Genomic DNA, 25,233 nt, shown 5'->3' on the forward strand with positions numbered 1-25,233 from the left:
CAACAAATACTGATGTAAACCCTTTCTAGAAAACAGTATTCAGCAGCTAGAAAATAAACATAACATACACCCTTGCCTTCAAAAGAAAAAGAGGTAAATTAAATAGACTTCAGTGTTACATGTATTCTTCCAGACAACTCCATTGGTCCTGTGCAACTGGATGCTGTGTTTTTTTGTTCAAACAGCCTGCAGTAATTCCAGCTGCTTAAATACAGCTCTTCAGGTTCCATGAGAACACCTTTGCCTAGACTAACACAGTGCACTCACATACATAAAGTTCTGTAAATACAGACCCAGACCCACTGTTACTGAAAAGGTCAAAGACTTTGTCAAATATTCTGGCTGTCTGACCAAGAACATTTCCAGCTGCCAGAAACTGAAGTCTTGGTCTGGCTCCAGTTCCTGTCACAGATTCAAATAGGGAACATGGTCAAGACAAACTTCACCTCTTGGGTAACAGAGTTGTTTCTACAGCTGCTGAGCAGATTCATTAGCACTCAGGATGGCAGCAACCGCACCTGTAATCTATAGCAATAATTTACTACACTCTCTATTAGTACAAAAAATTTACAAGCCAGTTCTTTTTGTCTGATTTGGCTCTTCCAATAGAAAATACCAAAAGATGAAAAAATAATGCAAAAATCTTAAGTCTATTACTATATGGGAAATGCAATGGAATTTTCATCAATTGGTATTTTCCCCACAACACACAGATAAAAGATGTGATAAGCATTTTACAAATGATTTCTGAACTATTATTATATAACTGTGTCTACAGACAAAATCACTAGTGATGGGATAGTTGGGACAAGGTAAAATATGTTTTGGATGAATTCTTGCCATAGTTTTAGATGCTACTGGTAACCAAATCAATCTTTCCTATAAGCATTACTGCAAATTTATTTTAATCTCAGGACAAATTAAAAGTGAAACTCAAAGCTTTTAATTTTTTGGGCAAGAATGAAAAAATATAAATATGAATTTTAAAATGTACAAATTAAGATCAGAGAATATGCTTAGTGTATTCTGGATCGCTTGACTCTGCTCATTTCTCCCAGTGCTTTTCTTTTCTGGGATGATCCAATTCCAAGATCTGAGTTATTCTGAAGGTAAGACTCCGCTTCTGGCAAGCAGTAAGACTCCATTGGGGGAGGTGGATCCTTCAGTAAAGAAAGAAAAAAAGAATGGGTCAGCTCAAGAGCAGCTTTTGAGATAACAGAAACAGCTCATTAGTTGTCTAAAACTGAAACAACAAAACAAATATTACACACCTACATTTTAAATATGTTTTGCAAGCAGCTCCCTACCCTGCAAGAGATCCCACTGCCAGTACCAGAACAAGTCATGTTAGAGCATAAATTTGAGGCCACAGATCAAAGCCCTCAGCACGGGCACTTTGTGGCAACAGTTCCTGGCAAAGGAGCCCGTGACTGGTAGAGCAGCCATCCCCTGCAGGGGGCTGGGGCAGTGTGGCAGGCAGGGAGCCCTGGCTGTGCCCACCTGGATGAGGTAGTCAGCGATGTACTCGGGTTTGAGGCAGTTCACTCCCTGGGCTGCTGCCTCTGCCACGTCCACCCTGGAGTCATCTGGCTTCAGTTTGCTGAAGTCAGCAAAGAGGTGAGTTGCTTCTTTAAAGAGAGAAGCAGAATGGCCAGAGAACACCTGCAGACAAAACACGACCCACAAAAGTTTAGTTGAGTTTCTTCCCCAAGACAAATGCAGTTCATAACATTTAATTTCTCTCATCAAACTAAGAGAAACCAGTGGGAAATCAAATACCATTTACAGCTGCATTCTGTACCATCACATACCTGTCCAAAAGGGTGATCCTTCCCATCAGAGCAGGGGACAGAAATTCTATCCTCAATTCCCACCAGCAGTACTGACTTGTGTAACCTCAGACAAGCTGCTCTGCCTGACCACTTGCAAAGTGAAGATGACAAAGCTTTTTCCTCCCACCCTTTGACCATCTCTCAGCTACCCTGTGTAAGCAATTTTGTTCATTAAGACCTTTTACTCTCATGAAAAATGCCCAGCACAGAGTTAAACAGAAAGAAAAAATAATTAAACAACATATGCAGTTCATTGTTTTTTTCAATCGACTACGTACTTTTGCTCCTCCCGACTGAAGAAGGCGCCTGAATCCTGCTTCCTTGGTTTGATCAACATTCAGGATCACTTTCCAACCACTGAAAGCACCCTAGATAAATGACAATTCAGTCAAAAGTATGCTGGTATTGAACAAGTACAAAGAGCTAATGGGTCTTCAGATGAAGACCTGCAATTACCCAGTTTTGCCTTTAAGTATGCATGCCAGAAAAAAAATCCCCAGAACATACCAGCCCCCTCTAAGGGAAGACCCTTGCAGAGAGTATGCTTCCCAAAACACCAGACACTGTGAAAAATGCATCTTAAAAAACCCCCAGTAACTTGGAAACATCTTCCCCAGTTCCCCCAGCGTGCACTTAGTTACAGTAACAGCACAGAGGGCCAACTGGTTGCCTCCTAGGAACACTCAGCGTGGTTTCCACATAGGCAAAGGGCACGGAAGATTTGTTACAAGCATTCCATTAAAAAATGTTACTGTAACACACCAGATTTCTCCCGACATAATTGAAACATAATCTTTCAATGAAACCTCAACTGCAATGCCTGATTTGAAGGCTTTGGAGTTGAAAGGCTTTGGGGAGTTCAAGTCTCACTTCCAAATATCTCACTGAAAGACTATGAAAGCAGTAAGCAGTTTTGGTTTCCTAGCAGAGCTGAGTTAGGTTAGCTCTCCAGTGAGAGCTCTGAAGAATAAACACCATCTTCCTGGCCGAGGGACACTTACAAACATAAGTAGCCACATTCCAGCCTTGCAAAACATGAACAGTGGTTCAGAGGAGACGAAGACTTTTAACATATCATCACAGAAACTTCTTTAAAAAACAAAATTACTTAACTAGAATATATCAAGCCAAGACGTTTTGTTCTTAATAACAAGACAGAACCTTCCCCTGACAGTGAAGTTTTTAGTTTCTTGATGACAATCCCTGTCCTGTCCATCCACACTGTACAACTCACATTAGAGGATTATCTATATACCTCAACAACACCTGTTTCTTGCTTCCCTTTATGAATTTTTTTCCTCCACCTCATGGCTGCCACTGCTAGTTTCTTCTGGTTTACATTGATTCCAGACAAAACATTAAGTATGGAGTTACTTCCCCACTCATAGTCTTCTTCCTGAAAATAATCATAAGCTTGGATTACAAAGCAGTCTTGCCAGCTTTATCAGCAGAAAAATAGATTTTAAAAACCCACACCAAATAGAAAATAAAAAACCCTGAAACAAATCTCATCTCACTGTAGCTATATATATAAATGGATTTTATCTAGCCAAAACAGTTCTAGGTAGAATTCAAGATATTGATATTCAAGATAATTTAGGTAGATAATTTTAGGTAGAAACAGTTCTAGCTAGAATTCAAGATATTGATATTTGAGATAATTTAGATAAAAATGTGCAATTGCTCTGAATTGCACATGTTTATCTAAATTAGCTCATGTTTTCTGTGACATCAAGTCTTGCACATAATCTGATTCCTCTTGCAGTTACATCTACAATAGAATTCAACAGCAGGACAAAGCATCTCACTACACTGGATACCACTGATTATATTTCAGCAGTATCTTCCAAAACAATTAAAGTCAGTTTTAATACATAAGGATATGAAGTAGTTTACAGGCCTTTTTTTAAAGTTAGCCTGGTCAATGTAAAAGAACTATCTGAGAAGTATCAGAAGAGTGCAAAATTAACAGTTAGGAAGGCATTGGAAGAGGTAGAGTTCAAAAGTATTTACATACATGGTTATAAAATCAAATTATTTTAAAATAATATATGTTCATTTATTGAAAGAATCAAGATTTTTTCCTGGTTTAACAAGAGCCATGTAAATTTAGCTGATAACAGTGAGAATTTACCAAAAGGTATTCAAAGACTCAATTTTAAGAAACAATTATAAAAAGCATAGGCATTTAATTTATCTTACATTAGCAGTTTGGTGCAGGGCTAGTTTTCAGACAAAGGTGGCCAAAAACCTCTCAGATTTTGGATTCTCTAACACTCCCGTGGCTTGGGCACCCTAAACTAGCAATCGGTTTTGTGAAGCTGTTTTTCCCTAGCAGTGCAAAACAAGAATAAATGCAGAAAGGTAAAACACACTCGTGTCCTAGTGCTAGGGTGACGTGCCTGAACAAAGCAGCCGGCTCCCCTGCACGCCTCCAGGTAGGAGCGGTGAAGCACCCACTTGCCAGCCGCCATCGAGGCCAAGAACTTCTCATTGCGAAGAGGATGTCCCACAACAATGTGCGTGCAGCTCGCATCAAAGTACTGCTTCTCAAGTACTATTCCACCTTGAAGTGAGGAATGAATCGCATTCAAATTATCTAAGTATCATGCCACGCGCAGAAAGGATCAACTCTAAGTGAGAATTATTTGAATTCAGACAAAAATTCAGCTCAAATTTACATGGAGAGTATTGTCATTGAAAAGACATGGGCAGAAGCTGCTAGGGAGGGAGAAGCAGCCAGGAAAGAGTGGCTCTGTAAAATGCCACAGCAACACAGACAGGAACAAGAGACCAGAAGAGAGCCCATCCTGGGCACTCCCAACAGTAAAGAATGAGGCTGTTGTAAAAACAGCTAAAAGAAAACTATCAGAAGACAAAACCATTGCTGTTTTATGGAAAAGCTGATCACTGACATTATAATAACACTATATTCAAAGAATTGCTCACAAGCACAGAAAGCCATAAATTTGAGACCTCAAATCTGATGAGTCACTAACAGAAGCCCTTTCTTCTCTCCAACAAGACACAGCTGAGCAGACATATACAGACAAATACTATTCTGAATTTCACAAATACCTAATTTCTCAATCAGATGGCAGTAATCAATTCTTTCTTGAGGATTAAGAGAAGACAGCTGAAATTTACGGAGTTTTTCTGTTTTTTCATCAACCTTCTTATCTTCAGTAACAACCTAGAAATACGGTAACAGATTTTGAAAATATGACAGAACGATTAGGTTGACAGCTGACTATTTCTCTGCCAAATATTTATATATTAAGTTTCTTTTAGCTGGGAAAAGCAGAACCAAACCTGTCAGTCACTTGACAAAAAGCTTGGATCTTATCATATTATCCTTAGGCTCCTGCCTGAACATCCTCTTGGTTCCCCCTTTCTTCAGGGCACAGCTGAACTAATCTGTCATAACAAGTAGCCCTTCATTCACATCCATGGAGTGCCAGGTTGAACACATGAAGAAATCAGCACTGATCTATCACACTGCCTCATTCATTCACTTTCTGTCAGGTCAGAATACCATGGTTTTTTGAGGGCCTTTCCACTAAGATGATATGCTATGCCTCTGAAGACACACAGCTGCTGAAACTTTGAGCATCAAGTGACACACTGCAGGTGAGACTATAAGCTCATTTTCCTTTCCCTTTCCAAGTTCAAAATAAAATAGAATTTTAAACCTGGTTTTGGCAGAAAAAAAATAATTTCCCATTTGTACCTAAACATAAAATTCCAGATACAACCAAAGAAACAAAGGCCTAAATTTTTTTCTGTCATCCTAACATGGCTGGAGGAGTTCCAAGTAGTACACATAGTAATTCTTCATTCCAAAGCCTGCCTTAGCATCCCAGCACTAACTAATGGGAGAAAAAGCTTCATTCCTCTAAACAAGCAAACCTCATTTTTTTGAGCAAATATTATCTGTTAAAAATCTCAAAGGAAGGGGGAGTAATGAAAATAATAGAAAAAAGATAATAGAACTGTACAAAAGTAATCCACCTCAAGATTTTAAATCCAGATCTGCACGTGTTATATTTATCATTAAATTCAAAATTTCTTTAGGTATAACTGCATCTCTCAGAACACAAATCATCATAAATATATTTCCATTTGACAAACCTTTTCTTTGGGCTCTGGTGCCACAGGAGGGTTAGCCAGGGGGAAAGCAATGCTGGGTGCCTGTGGAGTAGGGATCAAGTTATCCTTAACGGGTGTTTCGGGATCTCTACATATGGGATTCTTCAGCCTTTCAGTCACATCTCCATGCCCAGCCTCAGGAACATCTGTCAAAGTAAAGTGGTGTTGCATGACTTGCCTTTGGAAGATTATAAGTATGTATAAAGATATAATAAAAATTAAAAATCCCCACAACTGCTGCTACAACATGTACAGTTATATTTCACCTGCCTTTGATAACGATGCTCTTCCTATACCACAAACCACCAACAGCAATATTGCAATCATGTCCCCGAATGCCTTGCTTTAAAAAAAAACACCTGAAAACCTCAAATGATCTGATTTCTTTGGCTAAACTGGACTGATTTAGTTGAACCAAAAATCAGTTGAATGGAATTATCTAATTTTCTTCAACCTCCTCTAGGACAAGATTAGTTTTCAGGAAGACTGCTGCTATAGAAACTCTGCAAGTAGACTGAGGAAAGGAGTTGGTGGTAGCAGCGAGAGAGAAATTAAGGATTCTGCTATCACAGAACAGAAAGAAAGCAAAACAGATGGAAAAACATCTGGTTTTGGCAGAAAAGATATGTTGCTTCCTTAATCTTAGCAACAGACTTTTGACCTCAAGAACAGGGAACATAAATATAGTATCTTTCCCAAATCCTGACCCAAGCATGTCCATCAGCACCTTGATACATCTTGGTGTTTTGGGTCTGTGAGTTAATCTTGTACCCCAATTTTTCACCTATAAATACTTTCCATTCCACTACCATGGAAAAGATTCTCATGGTATTCCCATTAGAATTCCACTATACTTACCTGTGGAGTTACCTGGAAGCCAGCTGTGGTTCAAAAAAACAAAGAAACCAAAACAACTTGAAAAATTTTATTAAGTCCTTCAAGTTGTTGGCATTTTTTGGAGCCACAGCAGTCTATTTTTAGTAAATATTAAAACTAATATTAGACTAAGTATTTTTAGTCTATATGGTGTTTGACCACAAATGAATGGGAAAGCTTATCTTTAAAAAACAGCAACACATAATGGAACTCAAAGACATGAAATTGCATTTTTGACCTTTGAGAAATGCCAACAATGCTCACATTTTTTGTAAGTAGAACTCAAATACTACTGTATTTTAAAAGTCTCAAGGCCAAATGGATGCTGTTGCACAGAACAAGAATATTGCATTTATAATTTTACCTATACCAGCCATCTCTGCATCAGGTACCGATCCTTTGAGGGCAGACTCATCCATGTTCTTATTGGTGTTACTCTGACCTTGCTCAAGGTACTGAGAGGGACTGTTAGGCCACTGAAGGTTGCTGACAAGTCTTGCTCTCTCTTCCCTCGCAGTAGGATCATCCCAAATGATCTGCTCGCTTTGGGACGGCTCTGTATTTACATCTGCCAGTGCCTGGCGGGACTGCCTAAGGGAAAAACCAAGACACCTTACAGACTCATTTTACAGAAGACTTCCACTCTAGGAGGCAATGTGTTAATGATCACAGCAACTGCAGAACCCAAGTGACCTCATTATTAGAAATTATGGCTGGGAAAGGGGAAAATTTCACAATAGAAGCTATTCTAGCACCTTGGCTTTATGAACCTAAGTGTCAGCATGGCTGAAAACAGGCACCCAAAATACCAGCAGATATTTTTTATTATCTGCATATTAATAAGTTATTATAAAATCAGTGTACCTTACTCTTTATTAAGCCTATTTATTTACAAATAGGCACCAAGCTAAATGAACTATTTTGCAAGGGTTCCATTACTGTCTTATTGCACATCAGTATTGATGGAATTCAAATCCTATTCTCTATTTGGAGAGAAAAGAAAAAATAAAAGAGAAGAAACATTCACAGAGGTGCTCTGCAGTAATGCCTACTACTTCTTTATGACCTATGTAAGCATTCATACACACTTTCTTCAAAAGCTATAAGAACACTAAGGAATCTGAAGAGAAAGAAAATAAGCCAGTTCAAAACCTGAACATTAAAACCAATCATACCATTCTGGTTTTTATAAGAAACAAAAGATACCCACTATGGATTAAGGCAATATTCTGACTTTACCTAGCACATCCAGTTAAACATTCTGAATTGCAGAAGCAACTCAAGCACATCATCAAGACAATACATTTGAAAATCCTGGAGACCTATTCAAATATCAGTGAATGTCTAAATACATGCAAGGACAAAACAAGATACATTTAAATACAAATCCATACCTTAGAGCTTCCAAGACCCTACTGCGGCCATTTCGCACAGACCGTGCGCTGTCGGGAGTGGCTGGAGAGCCATCAAAGCTGCTCCTTGAAAGGGATCCTCTTTGCCCTTGTGGCTTCACTAGTGATGTGGCAGACATGAGCTCCTGCAGCTGCTTCTGGAAGTTCTCCCTCATTTCTAGTGCTTGGGTTAAAACTTAAGAGAAGAAACAAAACTCATACTATCACAACTCTTATACTGAAGCAAGTGAAAAGTGAACAACTGCTCACTGTCTCAGTGAAAACTGAAATTCCACTCAACCTCCCTCCTTCCACCAGGACAAAGACTATACATTAAAAAGAGGAAAAGTACTTAGGGCATATGTAGTTTTCCTTGATAGTCTTGCCCAAGTAACTTATTCTTAGACACGAGGAGAAATCTCCATTTGGCTCACTTCTGAATCTCCTCACACAATCTAACTTAGATCCGCATTAACACATTTAATTACATAATATATACTCCAAACTAAAAATCTGTCACATTAAGGATGAACTTCAGTGTTTTAAAAACAAAGAAATGGCAATTAAGTATCTTCCAATGACTGGTCATGATTTTCTGCTGGGCTGCCAAGATCTTTAAAAGAGAGAGGAAAACCCTTTGCTGGCATCCAGCACCAATAAAAGCTAGCTGTACTTGACCTGTATACTAATATGCTACTTGAAGTTTCCAAATCATAGCATTCAGCACCTGGAACTGCAAAGGCTCATATTGATACTCTGATAGTCCATAAAAATTCTGAAAACAACAATTTACATTTACCTCCTTTGGATTCACTTGCTACAATTTGTTCTTCTCCTACAGTGACTGTTTCCTTTATTTGGTCAGTAGTTACATCATCTTCATCCTCTGGAATAATCTAAAAACAATGAAGACAAGCAGATTTCTGAAACCCTCTTTTTTTTTTTTTTTTTTTTTTTTTTGCTTTTTAACCATGTATAACACTTGTATAAATTCTGAAGATCGTTAATCTTGCCTTAGAGTAAATCTAACCTTTCTGCTACTGCAACGACAGTAGAACAGTGAACAGTAGCATGGATGACAACTCCAATTCTGCAATCTTAATGTCTACTAAAGCAAGTTCACACCTTGGATCTCATTACCTAAAAGAAAAGATATTTATCTTTTCAAATCTGGAAAGCAAATGCTGAAATGCCTGAGTTTTTCTCCATCATCCTAGAAGATGAATATTACAAATGCAGAAAAACCTTACAGAACATATGCAATAGCTACTATTAACAACTAGCTAAACCTGATTCAGGACATTGCTGAATTAGTATCAATGTGTTTTTATTACTATGTTAATATAACTACTAACTGAATTCAAATCATGGACCACACATTGCTATCACACACCATACCTCATTTTCCTCTGCTGGTTTTCCAGTTGAAAGAAAGGAGGAGGAGGAGAGCCTGATGTCTTGTGCTGCACTGATGTCCAGGCTCATTTTGGGATTGTAAGTGTGAGGAAAAAGAGATTCAGGAAGCCGTTTACATTCTTGGGCACTCTGTAATAACATCAGTTAATCAGAGAAAGATGAGGAATTGACTGAGATAAAAAACTTCACACCTAAACATAAGAAAAGTACAATAAAAACATTGTCAAAAGAAATACTTCACACAAGGAGAAAAACGTGGTTGCCATTCTGGGAAAAATGTAGCAGAAGTGTTCAGTGGAAGAGAATTTATTTTCTCCTTATGGAAAACAATGTAAATGTACATCAGTGCAAAGAGATCACTCTATTAATTCAAAGCAGGATGCAAAACATCAGTCCTTATGTATGTTTAGAATAAATGCTTACAGAAAACCCATTGCTATAATTTGGAGGTTTTAAGCCTCCATTTCATTTTACTTTTAAATGGGGAAAAAAACAAGCTTCATACCTCTAAAAGCCAATGTTCTGAAACAATATGTATACCCCGTTCTTTAACAGATTTGTACTCCTTATTGTTATCATTCTGTCCGCCCTTATAGATGAAGTGTGTTACTGTTTCATCAAAGCACCATCTGGAAAAGAGAACAAGATACAACTTGAAGATGGAATTTCTATCAAAAAGTATCATAAATCCAGCTCAAAAATTGTTCCCTTGTTCAAGTTAAAGTAATTTTGCCTATTTTGTTATGCCTCAATAAACAACGAGCCTACTTTCTTTGACAGAAAAGACAGCATTCAGTTTCATGATAGCACAACTTCAACATGTTTTCAAAGCATTCCTGAAGAAAACTAAATAGGATAAACATATGGAAAGTAGGGGGGGGGTTTGCTACATGTTTTGTTTTTATTTAAGTAGAATTTTAAAACAGTTTCTGAAAAGAATGTGTGAGCCAGGACAAGAGCTTTTTCTTTTGTTGCCATATTGAACTGCAAGTGAAATATTGATCCTTGAAGCTCAAAATAAACAAAAATGATGACTGTCAATTTTTAAACTGATAAAAACAAGTATTTTCTATCTAATCCAACTATCTTCAGTATTTCTAAGGCACTAACAAACATAAGGCTAACCTCCTTCACACCATGAATAATAACAATTATTTAAAAGTCAGTAGCAAAACACACATAGTGGAAGCAGAATTCTGTCTTAAATCAAAAATGTTAGTTTGTACTTTCTCTTCATGATAACCTATTTTTCCTAAGCTTTTCTAAGAACACTGACTTAGCCATGCTTACAATCAAGAAAATAACTTGTTTTGAGCCAGGAGACACATACACAAATTCACGTTAGATTCAAAATGTAAAATATAAAGCAAATGTTAAACCATCCAAAAGCAAAATTTCTTCAAACCAAAGGAGAAAAAAAAAAACCTGCAATTCAAGAAGACTTCTGGACAAACAGTCTTTCTGACATGGACTTACAAAGAATATGGGGACTGGGGAAGTGTTAGGGAAAAATGGCTTTATTGCACACTACAAGTGGATGACTTGTAATGTTGTTTAGGATGGTGAAATCTAATGTTTAGCTGTAGCAAAAGACATAACAGTATGTAAAGACTCAAAGTTATTAGAATTCACATCAGTGCAAAAGCTCAGAAGCCACTGTATTGGCTGATACCTGTAGTCTGCTCCAAGAGATGCTGCCACTGCATTCAGCTCCCTTTGCCTCTTACTAAGTTTTTTACTAACATATATAACAGCACCAGCTAGAGGCTTGGGCTCTTCTTCCTGGTCAAGCAGGAGGGATAAAAACAGGAGAGTCGTGATTAGAAGGCTTCTGTATCAATAACAAAAATACTTCAATATTTAGTGAAGCATGTAGTAAAATACACAGTGACTACAAAAGTAAGAGAAACACACTTCCTCTATTTTTGATGCTCCCGTACCCATGCTCAAAACCCAGCATTATTAACATATCATGCACTAGGAATGCCAAGACAAAGTTTCAGCCAGTCTCCCTAGAACATACCCTACTCCTTTCATCACAGGCTGAACACTGAAATTAAGGAATTCTGAAACCTGATGCTACTGAAGTATTTCACTGTAGAGAAGTGAGTGAGAGAAGTGAGTGAGAGAAGCTCCTTAGAAGACTAAGGAGCTACAAAAGAAGCAGCAGCCTTCCCTTTCCAGAGGTCATAAGCTTTCTACCCCTCCAACAGTAAACAGTGCACTAACATGGCAAGCAATACATAAATCCTCCCTTTTCTCCTACATCTTTTTGTTTTCTCTCACTTTTCTTCTCCTATTAAGGACAGAGGAAGGCAGGAAAAGAAGACACATGCATCAATAAAGAACCCAAATTTTAGTCCAAGACAAAATACCTAATCCTGTTTAGCTGGAACCTGAGAATTTCTTAAGTGTGATATATCTCATTCCAATACTACAGTTTAAATTGGCACATATTTATGTCATATTACTTAGCCACTGCTTAATATTCGAGACAGTAATGCAGATAGTAGAAAAAGGTTTTAAAGTTCTTTGCCTTCCATAAGGAAATTCCTCTATCTTACATTGCTTTAACTGTCATTGAAGAACACATAATCATATGAATTTATCACATATAACAAATCACAAATTCCTTTGTAACTTAAATCATAAAAGATAAAGCTTTTTCTTATTTAAACCTATGCTCCAGCAACTAAACCCCCAAATTTCCTACCACTTCTGGCTGTGCAGCAGCCAACTGAGGGCTGGCAGTAAGAGCTGCTGCATGAGTTGTGCTGCTTGCCAGTGCCACTTTCAAGTTTCTGCCAATGACTTCGGAGAGAGGTGTGCTCAGTTTCCTGTTTCTTTGTTCAAAACCCCTAGGAGTTCTCAGAGCTTCCAGAGCATCCTATTAAAAAAAAGAAGAAACTGACTGCCTTTAATGAACATTTTACAAAATTCTAACTCAAGTGCAAGTTTTACAAATACAGTAGGACTTCATACTCCTAAACCAGGAGAGCAAACTACAGTTACCAAGAGCAACTGCAGAACCACTGCACAAAAGCTGTACAAGGCAAACCCCATCTTAGAGCCTGCAGAAGCAAAACAAGGAGACAACAGTTTATTAACCTCTCTGTTCACTGCCATCACTGAGAACTGCCCTCAATGGAAAAGCCAGTGACCAAACCCAGGTACTCCTAACCCCAACCAACTACTTTAATGTACTTGCACCTTGCTCTAAGCTATTACATTAAAACATACCATCAATGTAGCATTTTATCAGAAAATGCAAACACTTGTTTAAAAATATGGGGAGCAATTCCAAGGTGCCTTGTCACATTTATCAGTCTCTAGATGCAAAGAACACAGACTGGATACTGTCTGAGGTGTAGGACACACAAGCATAATAAGCACAAAGGAGCTTTGCAGAGAACATTAAAACACTTACTATTCAATAAATTTAGTCCACAAGCCATTAACTAAACTACATAAATAAACGAGCCAGTTTCCCTGGCTTTGTTCAAAAGGGAAAGTCTGTATGTAGCAGCACAAAAATAGGTAAAAGCACAGGTTTCTGTGCTGTTTAAAGTTTATGCACATGTTAAATAGTACTAGCCACACAGACTAAAAAGTTTGCAAAAATCACCTTCACATCAAAAGAGGGCTTGAAGATCTTGTCTTCGGAAAGAAACTTTGATGGTGTGTCAAGATTTAAAGATGGTTCTTTCTGAAGTGGTCCCCCTTGTGCAACAGGAGTTGTCTTCCCAGTATGATGAGAGATTACAGCTTGGAAAGCTTTACTCTGAAACCTGTTGATATCAAGGGGGGTCACAGGTCCTTTTTTTCCAGCTTCAAGAATATGAATAGGCTGTTCAAAATTAGGAGATTTTACAGTCGCTGGTGTCTTGCTAAGCTGAGTAATGAAACTCTCTGTGTCTTTAAAAGAAACAAAGAAAACATAAGCAAGTAAATTGGTTTTCCATTTGAACACAGACCCCACACACTCTTATTTAACCAGCAACTATGAAGTATTGAAGAGAGGGGCATCAAATCATTGCAGACTAACAAGTCTGAAGTCCTAAGATGGATCTCTAATCAATTCTCATGCAAGCTACAAAGCAGCATACATGCTGAAAAGGACAAAGTGTAAACACTAAGCTTGAATCCCAACTGACTGATAAGCACCAGAGCCCACTGGCTCCACGAGATTTGCAGCAAACACACAATATCGTTTCTGTAATCACTACTCAACAGCATGGTTGCATGTGCAACCTGATCTAATGGAAAGTGTCCCTGCCCATGGCAAGGGGTTGGAACTACATGATTTAATGTGCCTTCAAACTCAAACCAATCTACAATTCTATCTTTATATGTGGAAAAATATCTTTTAGCTCTAATACTTTGAAGGTGTTAGGAAAGAAAATTTCATCACGCCTGCTTTCTTTATTGTGAACAAACAGTACAATGACACAATCATATCCCCTAACTTGCTAAGAACGAACCTTCAGCCTCTGCATTTTCAACCAAGAACTTGCTTTCATCTGCCCTCTTTCCTGTCCTTGCAGACTGCAAAAGCCAAGCTACAGTGACTGCTGGCAAATTCCACTTCTTCGCAGCTTCATACTTGGAGCCATTTGGTTCTCTCACCACAAGATGGGTGCTGGCAAACATTCCTTTTTTCGCACTGGCTTTCCGCACAAAGAATTCTTGGACTCTGCAATCAGGTTGATAAAACATTCATTTAGTCATGAACAGCATTAATCTAGGCAACATTTATAGTATTGTAATTTGTATTCTCACAATAGAAGAAGAACCAATAGAAGTAGATATTTAAGGCAACCTACTTCACACTTTACAGCCTAACCTGCAGAAAGGAAAAAAAAAATCCACAAATACCCCCCAAATAACTCCCAAAACAACAACAAAAAATGCTACACAGTAATGTTTCACTTCTACCAGCACTGAAAACAATTACTCCAGCAAGCCCCCAGCAATATTCCATTTTTAAATCCTACGCTGAGCCTAACATTCTTCAGCAAGATGAATGGAACAGGCTTGCTTCCCTTACAGAGTCAACAAGCATCACTTCCAAATGAAGAACAATCTTCTTTATATTAGAGTTCTTCTCTTATCATCTGTGATACAATCTTGCAAAAAGATGCCAGGATTGAGAACTCATCAGCAAATAATTCAGTCTGAGCAGGCTACAAACCAGACTAAATGATACTTACTCTAAGCTACGCTATTTTGCCATGTCATGACTAAACATGCTTTTCTTAAAGATTTTCAAAAATTTTTGTGAACTCTAAGCAAATAGAACACCGTTTCTTAGGAGCTGGGATACTGAATGGGGTTCACCATACTTATGAGGCAAAGTCAGATAGTACTGAAGTGATCCTTTCCTAGACAACCAAAGAGCAACTTGGAAGGCCACATTTGAAAATCTGACTTGCATTGATCAATTCATGAGCAGAGTAAAAAGCTGCTGAGACTCAGTTACTGAGAAATAAGAGACTGAGCATACTCTGGCAGAAATTAGACTGTGTGAGTACTGACCATATTTCCTTAAAAGAGAGCAAAATTAAAGACCTATATAATGATGCCTCATTGCTTCAGCATGAGGTTTTGTAAATGGATGGAATTCAAAGGAGTTTTAACTCCAGTATCTGTACAGAAGAAATGAAATGCATAATGGCAGCACATTGGCTCCTGAAAGATCAAGGAGAAACTGTGCCAGAAGTACCTGGCTCCCAGCAGTTCTGCCAGATAAGCAAGGGAGTCTCTCTCTGCACCCGTGAACTGGCTGAAAGAAAGAACACAATCTTCCAGAGGGGTAGCTCCTTCCATTACCAGGACTGGTGTGAAAAGTGGATTGGATTGGAGATCTAAAAGGGCCTGCTGTTCCACGCACGTTATCTTCAAGAAGGTGAAAAACATAAAAATGTCAATGGAGTCAAACAGTAACAAAGCCAACAAGATTTCAGCAAATCTACAACAGCATTTACGGACTCAACAATGAGCAATCATACTTCCACCATCACACAAATTATTTCCCACTGGTTCAGACAAACTCTTTCTTAGACCATGTCTATTTTGTCAAGGTTGACATACTGAAGCATTATTCAGAACTTTTCAGTCACTAAAATTCCAACTCTGCATGTTCCCATAAAGCTGGAAGTTTCCAGTTCAGTACATGATCTGAGGGTCTGTATAGATTTACTTCAAAGGAAGTTACCTAATACTGAAAACTGCTAACAGCAGGCAGCCTATATCATGGGCCTGCTCTTGCCAAAGATGGTTAGTATTCTTGCATTTTTAAGCTATAAAAACTTGCTCTTCTGCGACAAATTAAAAAAAAAAACTTACAAAAAGCATGAAACAAACAAAAATATCAAATCATTTTTAGTCAACTAGCTCCTTCTACAGTTCATTTAGACAGAATGCTGTCAGACCTCATATAAGCCTGGGTCATGACAATGAAGTCCTATTTAACAGTCCTGTGGAAAATGAAGTGAAACAGATAAGACACCCTACAGATACAGAGGCTTTAATGAAGGCTTTTGTTTAGCACATTTCAAATTAAATGAGGCTGATATCTCAGTATCTTTATATTTAAGCCATTAATAACTGCATTCTGACAAGACAAATTTCTAATAGAGATAACTGTTTATTTGGGAATTGAAAAAGTGTAACTCCCTTACCAGCCATGTATTTGTGACAACATCACCAACAGTTGCCTTCACAGTGCACCCTAACAAAGGTACCACAGCATAGTCTGCAACAATTCTGCTTTGCAGTGGCAGAACTTCTCCAGCATTTTCCTTAATAATATCTGCAAGGCAGGATTCGTCCTCTTCACTAAAACCCAGAAGAAAAAATCTCTTCCTGAAAAATAAGCCTCCTTCAGCCAGTGCAGAAGACTCTGCCAAAGACCCATTACAGAAAGAAGGCTGATTCTCTCCTTGGACAGTCGAGTTAGTAACATCACTGAAGGTTCTGGATGTTAGTTTTTCAACTTCATCTGAAAGGTTAAAGAAAAATAAAAAAGAATCAAGCATAATAACTGTTTGACAAGAACATCAAAGACAACCCAAAACAGCTTCATGAAAAAATTACACAATTGTGCTGTTTTCAGCAAGGTTTTACTTAAAAACTGTTCTACATAGGCCTATTTAAATTTGAATTTTGAAACACAAAGTAGAAGTTAACATACTAGATGTGAATGAATTTTTAATAAGGAAATTCTGTAAGCTCAAATGCTAATTATGAGCAGTTAAATTTTCTACAGTATGCTGAGCCTAGAACATACCTAGTGCAGAATAGTTATCTGCATATTGAGAGAGGAAGTCATCTTCAGCAGTTTTCTGGTGTTTTATAATGTTCACAGCATCTTTCTTCAAGAGACTGGCTTTTCTGGGAAAAACTGACTTCAGTCCAGGTTGTTCTAAAATTGGATTCTCTAACAGCTGGTAGTTTAGAGGGATATAGTGCTCCACTGGACACAGATAACCTTTGCCAAATGACTCCAGCAACCACTTTGCTGTCACTATATGAGGCCTATAAAATAAAATGTTATAGAAACAAGTCACAGCAGGTTTCAGTCCAAAAAAAACCAGTATATACACACACAAAGTCTGTAACTCTAATACTAAGTAAGCTTTGGGCAATTTACAACCCTTAAAAGACTTTAATTCTTTCAGTCTGAGAAGAGAGCATTTCACAATTATTTTCTAAAACACAAATGATATCTGCCACTGCTGCACTGCCAAGTTCTTCCTCCTCAATGCACTAATAAATGCACATTAACACTTTTTTTCACCAATAAGAACACTTGCTTTTCTACCTATGGCTACCCAAAGATACAGTACTGACAAGCCCATGTGGACATATTTACTACCACTAGCTCTAAGTCTTTTCATTTAAATCAAGAATTACTTAGTAGTTTCAAATCAATATATGATTTCAAAGAATCATAAAATGGTTTGGAAGAAAACTTAAAGATCATCCAGTTCCAACACCCCTGCCATGAGCAGGGGACATCTTTGACTAGACTAGGTTGCTCCAACCTGGCCTTGGACACTTAAAGGGATGGGGCACCACAGCTTCTCTGAGCAACCAGAGAAGCCTCACCACCCTCATAGCAAAAAATTTCTTTCTAATAGCTAAACCAAACCTCCCCTCCTTCAGTTTAAGGCTATTCCCCTCTGTCCTGTCTCTACATGTCCTTGCCAAAAGTTCCTCTCCACCTCCCTTTAGGTACTGGAAGACCACCACAACTAGGTCACTCCAAATCCTTCTCAAACAAATCCTCTCAGCCTATCTTCACAGGAGAGGTGCTCCATTCCTCTGACCATCTTGGTGGCCCTCCCCTGAACTCACTCCAACAGTTTGATGCATTTTCTGTGCTGGGGACACCAGAGGTGGAAAAGAGGTGTAACTAGATTTTAAGCAACACAGTTATCACAACCTGTGAGCTGTCTTGTCCAAAAAGTGTTTCAGCTCATCATTATTTTCCCCCACAATGACATGAGTAACATCTTCATTAAGTTGATTAAATCGAACACCACCACCGCAATTAATAAGCCTTCTCATCTTGTCCAACTTCCTGCCACTGAAGCCGCAGAGATAGATCTACAAAGAGAACAGAGCAACAAGTAAAGCCTTAAAAATGTAAAAAAAAACACCAACAAAATAAGAAAAAATAAAGTAGACTATTTTGGTATCATTTGTTTCAACTGCTGCAGAACACAGAAAGTAGTGCTGCAGCTTCTGAGAAGCAGCAAAAAGAGTTAAGCATTTATAAAGACTAATTTAGCTTTGCAAATTAGTCTAGCAATGAGTCAATGTTTACTAATGGAATGAAACCCTGAAATTGCATAAACAAAATAAGCCCAAAACCAAACAAACCCACACACTAATTCTAGAACCCATTCCCTCTAATGTTTAAATGGAGATGCCTATAAATATAAACTTTTATACTTCCACTACATTTTTAATATAATTATAGTCACACACACAGATAGGTAGACACACACACAAGCACATGGACACAAAATAAATTTGGCATTTGTTGCTGACCATGGAAATTATTTACTCAAGCAGAAAGTGCCAGTGCTTCAACATAGTTGCTTTTGCATTGTTAAAACTGAACATTTCAAAGTATACACCGTTAAACATACTCGACACCCATCTAGCAAATCTTCAGCAGCTTGAAAAGAACTTATGTCCAGGTCTTCCAGCTCATCAGAAACAGGATCCAGTCTGCTGCTCATAGCTGAACTACATGCAGTTTCATTAACACCACTCAAATGGATATTGGAAATGTGGCTGACATCTGAAAAGGTGTGATCTTAAAATAAAAATAAAATTAAAAAAGATGGCATTAGATTTGGCTCAGCTCTCTCCACTGCTTCACTAAAGAAAATACAGACTTGCCACTTAAAATTTTGTGGTGTTATAAGGAAATGTAAAGTTTGAAGAATGAAAAATACTAGGTAAGTAAAACCTTTGCCAAACCTTTTCTTTATACACAGATTGAACATCATCTTATTAGAAAGACTGCGGATCATCTTCTGTTTATTTCCTAAAGGACGACACCCATGACACAGCAGCCAATGAGACTTGTTTGCAAACCTGTTATTCTAGTTTTGTGACACCTAAGAGAAATACTTCTTAAATTAAACAGGACTCTTTGTTGTAGAGAAATCAACTCTTAATTTAAGAGCAGTCAGCATCACATGGATGTACATTAAAGCTGGCTATATCTTTTAGGCTACCATGTGTGCTTACTTTTAACTGTCCTTCTGTTATTAGCATGAAATAAATAAATGCAAGTGTATAAAGAAAAACTAAGTAGAAAAGAAGATTAATAAAAACTTATTTGTTTTGCCCCACCCCAAAACTGCTTGTTTTAAACTTAAATCTATGAACAATTGTGCTTTTTTAGGATGTACAGATATACACCGCTGGTTCTCAAGCAGACAATCATACACCTAACTCAAGTTTATTTTTTTAATCAATCATCCACATATTTCAAGACTACGCATGTTGGAATATTCAGTGTGCATAAAAGCAATTTATTATGCTTTAAGCTTAAACTGAATCTAGAACCCAAACTATCAAACCACTATTTATAAAAGCAAGCATCTTACTCATCTCAAAATAGTTCTTTCCCCTTAATGAAACACATTTTAAAATATCTTACTTACTGGGAAGCTTGCTGGTGTCATTTGTAGGTGTTGATGTACTGGGTGCATTACTCAGTTTTGATCCAGCCTCTATTTTATACATTGTCTCATCCTGACAGAAGCCTTTCTTGATGCTGTCAGAAAACCACTGCACAGACACACAGTGCACATTCCACTTTTTGGCACATTCATACTTCTGACCTTCCAAATGAAAACAAAATTTTAAAAAAGTCACAATTATTAAAAGACTAAAGCATCAAATATCGACTGCTAAAAGATGGCTGGACATTAAGAAAATTTAGAAATTCAAATAACAGATTTTAATGGACAAATTATGTTATACTAGACTGTTGATAAGCTGCTTATGCTGTAATTAAAGTCAGAGTAGAAAAATCTCATGGAAGGCTAACCCATGGTATGACAAGGCATTAAAGAAACAAAAAGGGGAAAAAGGCTGTAAAGCTTTCAAGCGCACAAAAGGGGAAAAAGTCCCAGCATATTTCACTATAAGCAAAGAGAGGGAAATCAAGGCAAAAAAGAAAACCTTTCCTTTCTTCTCACAATAAAACTAAAATCCTTTCATGTTCCCAAGAGAAAGGAAAAGGAGCTTTCATTTTACCTTAGCGAATTTGGAAGGCACAAAGAATAATCAGCTAAAAAACATCAGGCCACAATCCAACTTCAATCACGGTACAAATTACATCCTATCCTGCTCTCCCAAAAAAAGTTTTTCTTTTCTTTATCCCCTGTAGGATTTTCCCTTTTCCTTTCTTTAAATGCCATCTATATCTCTGGCTTTTCTTCCTCTTTTGTTCTCTTTCTCATGTCTTTAAAGCAAAGCAAAGGTGCCCTGTGTAACTCTTTCCATAACAGTGATTTCCTAGAGAGAAGCAGTAAGAGCAACACTGAAGCAGACAGAGGCAGTTCCAGCTCCTGTGCTTACACACCTTCACACTACTTCAACTCCAGGAGTGAAAACAGCATTTATTGTGTCAGTTTTACCTTTTGGCTCTTGCACTATGAGGTGAGTGCATTCATTCATCTTGAGCTGCCCCGTGTACTGCCCGCCGTGCTCAGCAGTGAGGCGCTGCACTTCTTTCCTGTCGGAGCTGCTTAAGCCAGTGACACAAATCGTGCAGCCAAGGAACACAGGACAGGCATAGTCTTCCATGTTAACATCAGTGTACCTCATCATGCTACAGGGATGGAAGAGAGAAATAAGTTATTTTGCAAGTAAAATCAGCTAGGAAAAGAAATCAGTCTGTACATAAGAATTAACATTACCCAAAACAAAATCAGTTTTGTTTTTTTCATACCCTTGCTGAGACTTATCCCACAAAGTCTTAACCCAAGAGGGAAGCAAAATAGGTTTCTTCAGGGAAGCAGCTACCAAGTATTTCTTGCTGCCAACTTCTCCAGCTATAAGATGAGTTACTGACACGTTGAGATCTCTGTATACACATCCACCCATCATTTGCACATATTTATGAACTTCTTCCTGGATGGAGGAAAAAAATAGAGAAAATCATCAGGGGAAAAAAGATCCTATGTCACAGTCATGTTCATCTTACACCAAGAACACGGATTTCAATTGTCCATTATTTCCCCTAAAAACGGTTAAAAAAAATACTAACTGGATATAAAGCAATAAAACATAACTGTAATTTCCATTTTATTTGCACTTATGATAAACTGAACATAATATATATCCTAAATAAAAACATGACAATTATGCTGTATGAGCAAAATTTTGCAGATGGTTGACATTTTAGGCAGTATTAGAAAAAGGTATCTGAGTAGAGTAAATGTATATAATAATATTTGAGGTGCATTAATATGTGAATAAACTACACATTGTCTACAAGCTACAGAAGAGTTGATGGATCTAGGCACAATGAGACGTACATGCCCTGACTGCTGCCTTACTAATGAACCATGCAAAGCAAATACCAATGATAACCAGCTGAACAACCCATCCTTGGGAAGGCCTTACCCTCACGTCCTTCTCCAGGCTGGTACAGGACACTGTGACATCGGCCATGGTCATGTTGTACACGGGATGCTCGGCTCTCGGGACACACCGCTGCGACTGCATGCAGTACAGAACTACCTGTGGTCCCACAATCCTACAGCCAAGCTGCAAGAAAGTAACAGGAAAAGCACCAAGAAAATAAGCAGAGGGTACACTGGCATCAGGAAGACTCGCCTTGTTCCTGAATTCTGAAGAGGGCAGGGCTCTTGGTCTGTCCTCTGCCTTCTCCTCTAGCACTCCCAGGTAGCTGACAGGTTTGTTTTTACTTTCAGTTCTGGATTTTCTGTACAATCCTTGTAGATTTTCTGGCCTCAGTAAAAGCAGCTGATGCTATGGCTATGGCCAAAGAATTCCAGCTAGCCTTTGCCCACAAGACAATTTCTTGCAGATCAAACCAAATCATGTTTATCAGGAGATAAACAGTAAAAGACCCAGCTCAGAGACTCCAGCAGAATCAGGACCAACCATAACATTTACTTTTCCAAATGTTTGAAAATAATCATTATGCTTTGCTTCATCCTGTATCCTAAATACAGGATGAAGCTCACACTGCTGCACTCAGTGCAGGAGAGAACATGCAGGATCTAAGTAAGGACATGAGTGCTTCCAAACAAAAAAGAACAGAGCTCAAAGCAAGTTGTTGGGTGACATACCTTCTTGAGATGACTGAAACCCACACCACTGAAAGGATCACAAATGTAAAGTGATTTATCATTTTCTTTTATATTGAGTACTGTTTTCTCTTCAAGGATCTGGAGATGTTCTTCTGACTGGAATTCTTTTATAGACTGCAGGTAAATGAAGTGAACAACAACATTTATTTAATTAGTAAATAATTAATAAAGAAGCAATCCTGTGCAAACTACCCAAGTGCACATCCTTGAAACACCTCACAACAAAGCTACCATGCAAACAGGTATTGGCAGAAGAAAGGGCTAAAACATCTCATGGGCGTCCCCCTCATTCCCTTGAGTCTTCAGAATATTCTGACAAATATTTGGCACAGAGGCCTTCAGGACTCGATCCTGCCACACAGTGCCTTTGGCTCCCAACTAACCTCCCAAGGTGTAAAACGATGCAGAGTGTCGTTTCAAAGTTTGTGCTTAGATGAGTGACCACCATGCAGGCCTTCCAAGATACATGTCCCCTCCCTACATGCCACAGGGTTTTGAAATTGAAGCTATTTCATGAGGCTCTCCAACAAAACTGTTCTTGTTCAACAAGCTTTATTACACACTAAGCATCCCTGCTATAGAAACAGCTTTATTTCCAGGCGTACACATACAACTTATCTTATAATATGGCACATGCAGCTAACTACGATACAGAAATCACACACCAGTTCACCAAGTTCACCCAGGTGACCAAACCCACTTACCTCAAGAGCTTTAGAAAAATACTCCGAGCTCCCGGGAGACTTTATGAACTTCACTAAAAACGGCTCCTTACTACTTCTCATCCTTCAACTAAGAAGCAAAGCCCAGTGAGCGCCCTGACATTCCCGCCGCAGCCCGAAGCCCTCTCGTCCCTGTCCCCGCCGGGCCGCGGGCCCGGCACACGCCGCCCGGCACCCGCTTCAAACGGGCACGGAGGGGCGGGGACTGGCCGGCCCCCACCCGAGAGACCCCTTCCCACGGGAAAGCCCCTTCCTCACCGGGAGGCCCGTTCCCCACGGGGCCCAATGCCCGCACGGATGGGTCCCTGCTGGGCACCAGTGCCCGGCGCTCCCGATCCCGACAGACCCAAACTCGGCCCCACCGGCGCCCCCAACAAACCCGGCCCCTCACCCGCGCGGGAAAGCGGCGGTGCTGGCACTGCGCAGGCGCGGGGCGGGGTCGGCACGGGGAGGCGGGGCTGGGGTGCGGCTGGGGCGCGGGGCCCCAGCGGATGTGGGCGGGGCGGGAGCGGGGGCTCCGCGTGGCTGCGCGGCCGCGCTCTGCCCGCAGGGGGCGCTGGGAGCGCGCGTGGGGGAGCGGGCGGGGCGAGCGCCTCCCTGAGGGCGGGGAGGGGAGGGAGCGGAACTTAGGGAATCGTACAGGGATAACGCGTTGGGAGGGACCTGGAGCCTCAGCCTCCTCTGCCATGGGCAGGGACACATCCCACTGAATACCCTATACCCTATCCTGGCATTGGGCGCTGCCAGGGATGGGGCAGCCACAACCTCCTTGGGCACGCTGCTCCTCACCACTGTGACAGGAAAAAAAATTCTTCCTAATATCTAACCTAAATTTCCCCTCTTTCAATTTGTGCCCTGTATTATTCGATTTATGCCTTATATATATATTACTCTTTGTCCTATCACTGCAGTTCCTGACTGTGAGTCCCTCTCTGGCTTCCTTGCAGGCCCCCTTCAGTTACTTTGTATTGGGTTTGCAGGGCCTGGGTTTTGGTAGCTGGGGTGGCTTCTCTGAGCAGCTTCCAGAAGCTTCCTCTATGTCCGGCAGAGCCAACCCCTGGCAGATCCAAAGGTGGATTGGGCCAATTAGAAATGGCAGTAATGCCTCTGTGGTAATATATTTTAGAAGAAAGAAATCCAAAAAGTTGTGGTGCAGTGGTAATTGTGGCCAGAGAAGAGCAGAGTGAGTTGAGTTTTTCATCAACCATCACCCCCAAGTCTTTCTCCACTGGGCTGCTCTCAATCGCTGCTGCACCCAACCTGGAGCTATGTCTGGCATTGCCGTGACCCAGGTGTTGGACCTTGCACCTCACTTCCATTCCTGTAGATTGTAGCTTCCAAGCTGTGGGCAAAAACATCAAATGCTCTCCTTCCAGAGCAGAGTCTGGAAGCCTGAACCACCCTCTTGGCATCTGCCTGCATCATGACAGGGTAACCCTGCCTATGTACCCAATGCACCTCCCTAGTCACCACAGTGGCTTGCTGCTGTTTGCATAATACTGATAATGCCTGTAGTGGAGGGAGTCATTGGATTGGGAGATTTTCTTAGGAAAAGAGATCACAGCATCAATTAGGTCGGAAAAGACCTCTGAGATCACCAAGTCCATCCCATGACCCAACACCACCCTGCCAACCAGACTATGGCACCGCACCGAGAACCGCATCCAGTCTCTCCTTAAACACCTCCAGGGACAGTGGTACCTCCCATTGGAAAGTCCATTCCAATACCTAATCACCCTTTGTGTGAAGAAATTCATCCTAAAAAATGTTTTGAATGAGAAAAGCACAAAAAGCCTGCCTGAAGTAGTGCATGTTTGTTGGCATCAAACTTTACAGTGAGACCACATGGTGGCACTGTAATCTTAAGAACTGAAGGGAAGGGTGCACACAAGTCCTCTGTAATTGTTAGATTTTAGCTAGATGACCTAATAACTTAGGTCACTAAATACACTGGAATTTTTTAATACGTTTATTT

The 25,233-nt window shown here is 39.6% G+C and overlaps 1 protein-coding gene across 3 annotated transcripts; it reads right to left on the minus strand.

Annotated features, from left to right (window-relative positions):
* Positions 1 to 606: 606 nt before the first annotated feature.
* TOPBP1 (DNA topoisomerase II binding protein 1) lies at positions 607 to 23,671 on the minus strand. Of its 3 annotated transcripts, none has more exons than XM_058024704.1 (28): positions 23,650 to 23,671; positions 23,241 to 23,328; positions 22,516 to 22,650; positions 21,824 to 21,967; positions 21,147 to 21,328; positions 20,833 to 21,026; positions 19,852 to 20,031; positions 18,823 to 18,992; positions 18,111 to 18,274; positions 16,953 to 17,200; positions 16,345 to 16,664; positions 15,387 to 15,559; positions 14,146 to 14,357; positions 13,290 to 13,579; positions 12,378 to 12,551; positions 11,337 to 11,446; positions 10,170 to 10,293; positions 9,647 to 9,793; positions 9,048 to 9,144; positions 8,252 to 8,444; positions 7,222 to 7,448; positions 5,964 to 6,127; positions 4,911 to 5,025; positions 4,235 to 4,398; positions 3,088 to 3,228; positions 2,111 to 2,200; positions 1,501 to 1,662; positions 607 to 1,160 (listed from the first exon to the last, which is right to left on the minus strand). In XM_058024704.1, the coding sequence occupies exons 2-28, from the start codon at positions 23,319 to 23,321 to the stop codon at positions 1,017 to 1,019; spliced, it is 4,545 nt and encodes a 1,514-aa protein (XP_057880687.1). In that variant the 5' UTR covers positions 23,322 to 23,328; positions 23,650 to 23,671; the 3' UTR covers positions 607 to 1,016. The 3 variants fall into 3 exon arrangements, with proteins under 3 accessions (XP_057880687.1, XP_057880703.1, XP_057880694.1); XM_058024720.1 differs by having other exon boundaries at positions 3,088 to 3,224; positions 4,231 to 4,398; XM_058024711.1 differs by lacking the exon at positions 23,650 to 23,671 and adding an exon at positions 23,517 to 23,597.
* Positions 23,672 to 25,233: the final 1,562 nt, after the last annotated feature.

This window comes from Melospiza georgiana, chromosome 1, assembly GCF_028018845.1.
Source record: "Melospiza georgiana isolate bMelGeo1 chromosome 1, bMelGeo1.pri, whole genome shotgun sequence".
Lineage (NCBI taxonomy): Eukaryota > Metazoa > Chordata > Aves > Passeriformes > Passerellidae > Melospiza > Melospiza georgiana.